The sequence below is a fragment of the Boleophthalmus pectinirostris genome, unplaced genomic scaffold, assembly GCF_026225935.1.
Source record: "Boleophthalmus pectinirostris isolate CB_2022bp ecotype Guang Dong unplaced genomic scaffold, ASM2622593v1 HiC_scaffold_793, whole genome shotgun sequence".
Taxonomy (NCBI): Eukaryota; Metazoa; Chordata; class Actinopteri; order Gobiiformes; family Gobiidae; genus Boleophthalmus; species Boleophthalmus pectinirostris.
Window position 1 is genome coordinate 39,861 of NW_026571513.1, and position 10,140 is coordinate 50,000.

The following is a 10,140-nucleotide window of genomic DNA, read 5'->3' on the forward strand; positions in this document are numbered from 1 at the left end:
CCTGTTCATAGCCAATGTGGATTGAGCATGCGCACAATCATCCTTAAGGCTTTATTTCGGGAGCAGAGCGATGTGAGGATCGTTTGAGGGGGCGACCCTCTTTTATTGTGGTTTTGGGGGAACTCAAACTCTAATAACACTTGGTTCACTTCTAAAATGAGTTGGATGAGATTTTGTAATTGAACCATCGCTGCTTGTATCTTTATATCGCAGAGTTTGTTTTGCTGACTTGCATTTTCGGACTGGCACTTCGATATCAAGCGAAACCTCATTTTAGTTCGGATGTGGCAAGCAAACTGCAGACGGATGCACAATTTAGCAGACTGGATTTCTGGTAAGGTGTTATGTGCAACTTAATATTACAAATTCTTAACCTTAGATGTCCCCCAATGTGCCCATCCGAGTTCTGAGAAAATTTGTCAGCTTGTCAAATGTATATTTTACTGTATTTTGCCAGTAGGCCTAAATATTTAGCTTAATTTAGATAAATAATGTGGGATGGGGTTTAGGCGCGTGTCAGAGTCAGCTGGCAGTACACGTGACGTAAACATGAGCTCGTATGACCTCGAGCGTGCTGCTGAGCTGTCATTCTCATCCTCCCTTGTACGTCTTATGCTATTTACCTTACAAATAGGCTGCGGACAGTAAAAAATACCCACCATCGTCATGTTTTGTGTTTAAAACAATAGGGTGCCAAATAAAAAAAAAATGTTTTCGTTGATGTTCAGGGACAGTCATGGGAGGCTGTGTGGGGAGGAGCAGGACGGATGGACATGGGAGTGTCCGCACCTCCGCTCGAAGCAAAAAACGTGGAGGTAAGTATTTCTGTACAAGTATTGGTTGTACTATTTTTGTATCTTTTGGGTAAGAGAGATCCATAAAACAATGATTTCATAAGAAAAACACACACATTTTAAAGAACAAATCAAGTTTTATAATGTATTAACAAAACTAAATCTTCTGTCAGTTAACCTAATAGTAGGCTATGTACAATTTGGGATTGCAAATGAATTATCGTGTTCTAGATACCAGGAAAGATCACTGATAACAACTACAAGCCAGTTCTGTAATGGAGCTTTGTGCTTTTTGTTGGCATCCCATACATTATGTATTGAGCTGCACAACTGAGATATAAGCACTTTGAATGCAAGTTCTGACCTACTTACTGATTTGCAATTCACATAGGGTCACACAAACATTCATTTGAAAGATATGAAAGATTGATATCTTTTATAAAACATTTAAAGCCAATTACAAATTTACACATTTGGCAAATATGGTGAAAAATCTCTCATTTATTGAGGACATTGTGCACCTGTCCCTTGAAAACATTCAAACAGGCTACAGGCTAATGGGTTTAGCATGTTGTTTCTGGGTATTTGTGTCCAGCCCCTAAATAGGGATCATTGGATTACAGGCCTGCAGCCTAGTCCTGTTCACGATGCGAGGTTACCTGCACATACCTGCACTATTTATTGAAGAGTCTATTTCCGTGAATCGATCTTGAGATATTTATGGCTGTTTAAAGGATATAAGTGGAGTCACTGTCATCTTTAACCCACTGGAGGAATTGTCACAGTGGCGTGAGCTTCAGGGAATCCAGTTCAAGTGCAGTGCAGCCAGATTCATTATTGTGGATGTTATTTGAGTCTTATTTTACCTATAACATTCATCTACAATGGGAGTGCCCAATTCCCGGGAATACAATTACTACCATGCTCCACATTCACCAATTAAGATTTTTCTTAAACGTAAGTAACGGTTGCATTTTTAACTGGATGTTTTATTTTACTTGTCTGGTAAAATAGATTTTTTAAAGACCTGACTTTGTGTATGTATTACATACAAAAAGTCTTGGTAAGTCTTGGTAAAACAAGATTTGTTATGTTGGCATTTTAAATTGACACAGTGTACAATGTGTTACTAAAACACAATGACAGGACAGTGTCACAATGACAGGACAAACATTACAGGTTTTTAAGTTCAAGCAGGTATTTGCACTTTTTAGAGCATAGACATTAAGCTACAGCACTGATAATGTCTAATGTCTAATGTCTTATGAATAAAAGAAATAAATGAAGCTTTCTTTGAAAAACTGGTGTGATGAGGGTAATGCATACAGTTACATTACTCTCTTATAGGTTTGTTGTGAAACATGGGTAATTAAATATCTTTTATCTGGAGCAAGCTTTGAGATCATAAACAAAAAAAACATCTCTTCAACGTATCAGTTGAATTGTATTTTGTTGGTTGTTCTCATATACAACAATTGCAATAAGCATTATATTGTGTATTACTGGTTTTATCATGCATTTGCACCAAGGGTAATTTTTTTGCTTATCTCATTGGCCGAAGAGTGCTCATCTCTGCAACTAGTGCCTCGTGGGACAGAGACAAATAAATCCTGTTATGTGGAACCTGATTAGTGCCTATAATCCACCGATGTGTGCTTGTGTATGTGCACACCACCACATGTATCTGAGTCTGTCCTTTGCTGTAATCCACTGAAATATATATAATCTGTGATTTCCCACCAAAGCAAACACACACTCTTAGTACATGCCAGTGGTACCGTACATTTGGACATGGAAATTCTTGCTGTATATGTACAGTAATATAAGATGATTGTCTGCCCTTGTCTGAACTCTCCAAGACTTAACAAGTATACTTAACAACTATAGACAGTGCTAATCAAGAGAATAAACATATTGAGTTAAGATAACTCTGTTCATATTGCAGGACGCAATGAGCCCCTAAAGAAGGAGCGGCCAAAATGGAAGAGTGACTACCCAATGACTGAGGGCCAGCTTAGGAGTAAAAGAGACGAGTTTTGGGACACCGCTCCAGCCTTTGATGGACGTAAAGAGATCTGGGATGCACTGAGAGCAGCAGCGTTAGCGGCTGAGTGCAATGACCTAGAGCTAGCACAGGCGATAGTCGATGGAGCCTGCATCACTCTGCCTCATGGTATGTAGTCATAAACAGTGACACCAGTTATGTAGTTGTATTTAACGCAGTAGCACTAAAGGCAAAGCATTAAAACCAAAGCAACTCCAAGGACAAGTGCATCATTCTGACAGTGCCAGTGGACAATCTGCCAAATTCCATGCTACAGGGATTACTACTGTAATAGTTACATAAGAGGAGCAATGCTGTGCGACCAATGTGAGTCAGAAAGTACCATGGCACAGCACATAGGAGTCGGGGCTGTTTGTTTAAAGTTACACTAATCATCAACTGTTTTTGATTAGTTGATCATTAGTGGAGCATTGCATTGCATTAAGGGGTTTATTGGCCCCAGGTGACTTAGACAGTGGAAAACTGAAGTGTATTTATATATTTATTTATTTATTTATTTCCATGTTCCTGACTGAAAGATTGATTATTCCTCCATTCATAGGCTCACTCACTGAGAGCTATGATGAACTGGGAAATCGCTACCAGCTCCCGGCCTACACTCTCGGTCCTCCTGTCAACCTCATCTCTGAAACATCTGCTGACAGCAAAGTCTCAGACAACACTCAAAAACAGGCTCAGCCTCCTTTGTCCAGACAGGAATTTCAATTGCGAGTGCGCCTGTCATCAGGTATGTTTTTAAATGCAAGTTTGGCATTTCTGATCTTATCCAAGCTGAACTATACTCATACAACATTTACTTTCTTACAGGGAAAGATGTGCGCTTGACAGCCAGCCTGGTTGACACTATTGCAGAATTAAAGAAGCAGCTTCAGGAGCATGAAGATATAGATGTTTCTTGTCAGAGGTGGTTCTTCTCGGGGAAACTGCTGACAGATAAGACTCGACTGCAAGATGCCAAGATCCAAAAGGACTTTGTTGTCCAAGTGATCGTTAATACAAACCTACCACCTCCTGTAATCCCTAAGTGACAATCCCAGTGAAGGAAAGACAAAGGAAAAACAGGGATAAAAGAATGGAAAGCTTGAATTTATTTTCAGTTGGAACTGAAGTGGACTTTTGTGTATTTTTTATAAATAACAATAATGCTTTTTTTATTGCTCCTTTTTGTATTTTACCTTCTTCCAATAACAATTTGATGAATAAGCACTGGATCACTTTAGATTATATTAGAAAACTAGGATGCACATACCATTGTCTGCCTGTTCATCCCTTTTTGTGGATATGAATCAAATCATTCCTCTACTGTTTACATGCCCCCTCTGTAATGTAAGTTTTGTGTGCTCTGCCTGGGCTCAAACCCATCTCCATTCCTTTTATAGTGACATTCTTGTCATAATTCATGTAATTGTGGTGGCTGACAAATCAATACGATATTAATATTCATTCCATATAGGATATATGTACTCGTGCACTACACATTTCACAAGACTGTGGGCTTTAGTCTTGAAAAGGGTGTTTTAAAACTTTAGTTTTTAAAAGCCTGTATGTGACTGTATTTAAAAACTCACCAATAAATTGAATTTGTGTTGCATTATGTTGGAATACCTTTGTTTTTAAAAGGGAACAAAAATTGCCTAGAAAGTAATTCTGTCATAAGTGCATTCTTCAGCCAGTAGGTCATGATCATCACAGAATACACTAATAAAAGTAAAATGTAAACAGCGCCCTCAAGTGGAAAAGCAACTGAATCAGGCGTTAGCCACGTGAGTAGATGTTCACGTCATTCTCTGAGCGACAGAGTCATCTGGAGTTGGTAGAAGACCGTGGAGCAAATGTGAATATTTTAACACCGAAATGGTGAAATCGGGGAAACTTCGGTCCGGGACGGGATCGAAACTCAAACGATGGAAGAAAGGGCACAGCAGTGACTCCAACCCGGAGTCAAGCAGGTTCAGACAAGCCGCAAAAAGTCGCTTTTTCAGCCGACCCACTGGTAAGCTTCTGCACGTGGGTCAGGGCTATGCAATTAGCTCATCCCTCACCTACTTACGATCAAAACACTGCTTTAAAATACGACATGTCATGTTTTTATGATTTTTATGGTACTTGAGCAGCAGAACCAACGTCTGACAATCGACCTTTCTAAAACGCTTATTTCTATATAATTGCAAACTAACAAAGCAGTAAACATTGTTGCCCAGTTTACATTAGGACTCAGTTTACCACAACATTTGAAAAGTGTCTCTTGCCACCATAGTACAGGCTACTTGGCGCCTATAGTAAATATGGTTTCCCCTTTAAATATTAAATGTTCTGTACAGCTTTAATATAATATTATGATTACCTGCTTAATAAAAATCGTGACACCTTCTTTGCTATAGTTGCATCAAATCATGCCAGTCCTCAAAATAGGACACACTTCACTCCCTCCCACCACTCCCACCACTCAATCAACGCAAAACCTTGACCACTTAAACATCATGGGACATACAGTAACGCATTCCTGTATAAATTGGCCTTTATCCTCACTCAATATATGTCACAGTTTTGTCTGCTATTTTAAAAGTGCTATACAAATGGAAGAGATTATTATAACTTTTTAAACTTCAAATTGCATTTCACCTCTTGTAGGGAAGAGTGATCTGACTGTTGATGCTCTGAAGCTGCATAATGAGCTGCAGACGGGTCCACTGGAGGTCAGAGACCGCAAAGATGCCTGCAGTATGGAGGAGGAGCCAGAGGAGGCGCTGTCAGATCGGACCTCTGGTACCTTTCTCAGTGGTTTGTCTGACTGTTCCAACCTCACCTTCAGGAAAGTTCAGCGCTATTGGGAATCCAACTCCGCCGCCCACAAAGAGGTGCACCAGGATTGACATAATATTTCTTTATAATTTCATCTTTTTTTCTTCCCTTCAACTTGCATATTACCTGTTCCAGATTTGTGCAGTATTGGCTGCTGTTACAGAGGTGATTCGTTCTCAGGGCGGTAAAGAGACAGAAACTGAGTATTTTGCTGCTTTGGTGAGTACTCTTTTTTTGCATATACACTGAGCAGTGTCATAAAGTGTTACCAGTTTATGTTGTTTTTAGATGACTACTTTAGAAGTTGTTGAAACAGGGGAGTCACAAGCAGCAGTTGCGTATCTCCTTAACCTTGTCATGAAAAGGTATGTTGATTAAAAACATTTTGCTTTGTAATAATTGACAATTGTATTATGACACCTGTATTGCTTTTTGTTTATTTCAGAGTTCCCACTCCTGTTCTTATTTCCAAGTTCTCAGACACCAGCAAAGCTCTGATGGATGTAATGTCTAAACAAGCCACCAGTGACTCTGCATCAGCACTTCGATGGGTAGGAATAATATCAGTACTGATAACTAACACAAAACTACTGATAATCCCTTTTTTTATATTGTGTCTTTGTCCATTCCTAGATACTGTCATGTCTGGCCACCCTGTTAAGGAAGCAGGAGGCTTCAGTATGGACATACCCATCCACTCTCCAGATTTACCATGGCCTACTTAGTTTTACTGTACACAGCAAGCCAAAGGTAAAGGTGGTTTTGTTTTTGATTAGCCTCCCAGACTGCTCATTTGTTTTTATTTTGGATTCTTCTATTTCAGGTGCGTAAGGCGGCACAGCAGGGTGTGTGCTCAATCCTCAGAGGTAGCGATTTCCTGTTTAAAGATGATGCACCTACTCATCATCCTGTTGCCATAACTACAGCTAAATTTTGCATTAAGGAAATGGAGCAGGCTGGAGGTAACTACTTTGATTACAGTTATTATTGCTAAGTGTAATATTCTGTGGGTTTAGGTACAGTAGTAATTTTATTTTTATCCTAACGCAGGAAGCAAAGAAGACACCACCACCCTTCATGTACTAGGCCTTTTGAAAGAGTTAATTGTGACATTTCCTCTTGGCGCAGTCAAATCTTGTTGTGAGACTCTGCTGCGAGTGATGACACTGAGTCATGTGGTGAGGGAATACACAAAAGTGCAGAATATGTTGGTCATCCACACGTTGTGTTTAATTAACCCAATATATGTGTCTCTAACAGTTGGTAACTGCAAGTGCCATGCAAGCCTTTCATAAACTTTTTAGTAGCAAACCAAAAGCTTCTACCCTGTCCCCCGAACTGAATGCACAGATTATCACAGTATGTATTCTCAAATCGTCCTAATTTCAACATCAGTTTTGGATATAAAATGTATTATTTTCCCAGGCTCTTTATGATTACTTGCCCAGTGAGAATGATTTGCAGCCACTCCTGGCCTGGTTAGCAGTTATGGAGAAAGCACATGTTCATCTAGCAAGGTATTAATAACACTTTGCTATTACACCATATTTTGCGATTCTTTGTGAACAGCGTACACGGCTTATGTTTCTTTGTGTAGTTTGCAGAGTTCGTTAAGTTTAGGACATCTCCCTCGACTCTTTTCTGCTGCCATTTCCTGCTTGTTGTCCCCACATGCACAAGTGATTTCTGCAGCCACTAATACACTCAAGGTAAACATCTTCTTTCACACCTTCACACACCTTCAAAATTGGTTGCATATTTAACATATATATATTTTTTATCTCTGACTAATTATTATTTTTATATGTTATTTTTCAGACCCTGCTGACTGAGTGTGTTGCTCCTCACATGGGAGAGATGAGTTTGATCACAACTACAGCTTCAGCAGGAAACTCCTCGTACATCTGCAAAATGTTCAAGTATGTTTATTTGATTCTTCCTACTCCATTTACAGACTTGACAGTTTTTATTTATCATAATACTTAAAAATCATGTTTTCACTTGCATATTTTATTGTTCAGAATAGCAGAAGAAGGTCTTTCTTACCGCTTCCATGCCTCCTGGCCCTTCGTTCTTCAGGTACTGGGCTGTTTCTACAAAGTTGCCGGAAAGAAGGCCCACCCCATTATGACCAAGGTAAAGTAAGCCAGGTAATACAATGCATATATTGTTTACTATTCAATTTTCTGACCTTGTATAAATGTGTTGTGCAGTCACTTCAGTCGTTGGCAGATTTACGCTCCACTCCTCACTTTTCTTTCACTGGAGAGTTGGATTTGGCTGTGGGAGCTGCTGTCGAAGCAATGGGCCCTCAGGTCGTGTTGGGAGCTGTGCCACTGAACATTACTGGCTATGAGTAAGCCCATATATATACAGTATAATATTTTTGTACATGTAGGCTTTAGTTTTTTTTTTTTTGCCAGTGATGATTTGGAGTTTCCACGTAGCTGGTTGATTCCTGTTATACGTGATCATGTGAAGAACACTCAACTAGGATTCTTTAATTCTTATTTCCTTCCTCTGGCATCAACACTCAAAAAGAGAGGTAATTTTCTGACTTTGATTATAACTGTATAATTAATTGATGCAAATAACATCCAGCAATATGATAATGTAAGCGAGTTAAAAAAAAAAACAACTGGATTTGGGACAGAGGGGTATGAAGGATGCTCAGGGACATCTTTGTGACGACACTAAAACGTCACTACTCACCTCTGCATCTGGTGGGAGAAGCAGTCACCCACACAGACCCTGAAGAAGCTATCAGGTTGATGTCGAAATATTGCCAAAATATTGAGTCTAACTGTTTCTTTTTTGTTTGTTTGTTTGTTTTACTCGCTTACATTAACCATATAATCATGTCTTTGTGAGAGCAAATGTTAAATATTGATTTGTTTCTGTCACATTGTAGCTGAGGAGCTGGAACAAGCTGGACAAAAACTTGAGGCTAAAGTCTACCAAACACTGCAGCTTCAGGTAGCGTGGTGTAACTGTTGATGTTTCAAGTTTAAAAGAAGTTGTTTACAATTTTGGTGTGTGAAAATCTGTCACAGATTTGGACCATGCTTCCTGGTTTCTGCACTGGTTGTGTAGACCTTGTGGCATCGTTTAAAGGCATTGCTCGCACTCTTGGCACAGCTATTAATGAGCAACCAGACCTGAGACTGATTGTGTGTCAGGCTCTACGTACAGTTATCAACAAGAGCTGCACAACAGGTAAAGATGCACTGCAACACATCTGTGAAGTAATATCCCATCATTATACTAACACTAACTAATTGGTGGTGGTATCTTTTGCAGATGAGGAAAAAGCAGAAGTGGGGAAGTTCTCCAAAAACTATCTTCCTATTCTTTTCAATGTGTACAGCCAGCAGCCGCCTGCAGGGGAGTCTGGCACCTATAGAATGGCTGTGCTCGATACAATCAAAGTGTATTTAACTGTAACAGAAAAACAGGTGAGTTGAAAGGGTTGCAGATGGTCAGTGCTGTGGATATAGATCACTGTTTTAGCTTTCACTAACCTTTCATTTTTTCAGATGCAAAGCTAATCAAGATAATTTTTAGTTAATTTGTTTCTGTAATGTAATTTAGGGTTTACAGTTTAAAACTAAAATATTCCGTACTTTGACTACTCACCACCCTTTTTTCCATATTTTTTTCAAATCAACATTCAGTTCAAGGCTAATTTTCCTTTTTTTCCGCCAGATGATCTGTACATTCTTGGCCAAAGCCACAGAGAGATTAAGTGGCACAGACAACACAGAGTTCACTCGGTAAGTACCTTTACAAAACGTATTTTGTGTTTGTTCTTGTAATTTTGCATGTCTATATGCTTTGATATTCACTTCAATTTTCTCCACAGGCTTGCGATGATGGACCTAATTGTTGCCATGGCACCCTTAGTAGATCAGACCACAATGACAAAAACATTTGAATTTATAAAGCCATTTTTAGAGGTAAATGTTGAGGCTCAACTTGTTACTTCTTACTTGTTACTACTTGTTGTTTTAAAATTTTCATCTGATATGTGCATTCACAGATCAAGGAGCCAGGGATGCAGAAGAAGTCCTACCGTGTACTGGAGGAGTTGTGTGGAGGAGAGAGTGAAGAGTGTAAATCATTTGTAATAAAAAATCTGGAAATGCTGAAAGTCAGCCTGCTTGAGACTTTGAAAAATGCATCTTCACCAGCGAAACGGGTCAGGCCACTTGACATATGAAAATAAAATAATCCTTGCTATGATTTTGATTATGGTTTATGTATTTTTGTTATTTTTTTCAGCCAAGACTGAAGTGCCTACTTCACATTGTAAAAAGGCTTGGAGAAGAGCACAAGGATTTTATCACTGCTCTGTTGCCGGAGGTACATTTTTATATCAAAATAAAAGGCAGAGGCACAGAGAGATTGTTATCATCACAAAATATATTTCTTTCAGGTTATCATCTGTACAAAAGAGGTGTCTGTTGGAGCTCGTAAAAA

The 10,140-nt window shown here is 39.1% G+C and overlaps 2 protein-coding genes across 2 annotated transcripts; both read left to right on the forward strand.

Annotated features, from left to right (window-relative positions):
• Positions 1–80: 80 nt before the first annotated feature.
• On the forward strand, positions 81–4,268 carry LOC110156897 (ubiquitin domain-containing protein 1-like). The gene is made up of 5 exons (XM_020921127.2): positions 81–334; positions 729–815; positions 2,740–2,967; positions 3,401–3,586; positions 3,667–4,268. Exons 1-5 carry the CDS (start codon positions 283–285, stop codon positions 3,885–3,887), a joined length of 774 nt encoding a protein of 257 aa, XP_020776786.1. The 5' UTR covers positions 81–282; the 3' UTR covers positions 3,888–4,268.
• A 360-nt stretch (positions 4,269–4,628) lies between these two features.
• On the forward strand, positions 4,629–10,135 carry LOC110156914 (RRP12-like protein; the record flags this gene model as incomplete). Its single annotated transcript, XM_055165476.1, has 23 exons — positions 4,629–4,852; positions 5,491–5,717; positions 5,797–5,880; positions 5,950–6,026; positions 6,107–6,212; positions 6,295–6,411; positions 6,485–6,623; positions 6,712–6,839; positions 6,922–7,020; positions 7,087–7,178; positions 7,259–7,370; positions 7,480–7,580; positions 7,683–7,797; positions 7,875–8,017; positions 8,085–8,206; positions 8,573–8,637; positions 8,715–8,877; positions 8,962–9,116; positions 9,367–9,434; positions 9,524–9,617; positions 9,701–9,859; positions 9,943–10,023; positions 10,097–10,135. Coding segments are annotated over exons 1-23 (2,625 nt in total), but the record flags the coding sequence as incomplete, so codon positions are not given.
• Positions 10,136–10,140: the final 5 nt, after the last annotated feature.

Coding starts and splice junctions, on each gene's coding strand:
- LOC110156897 (XM_020921127.2), top strand. CDS start 283: ATGTGGCAAGCAAACTGCAGACGGATGCACAATTTAGCAGACTGGATT. Junction 2,968..3,400: donor CTGCATCACTCTGCCTCATG/GTATGTAGTCAT, acceptor CTCCATTCATAG/GCTCACTCACTGAGAGCTAT. Junction 3,587..3,666: donor GCGAGTGCGCCTGTCATCAG/GTATGTTTTTAA, acceptor ACTTTCTTACAG/GGAAAGATGTGCGCTTGACA.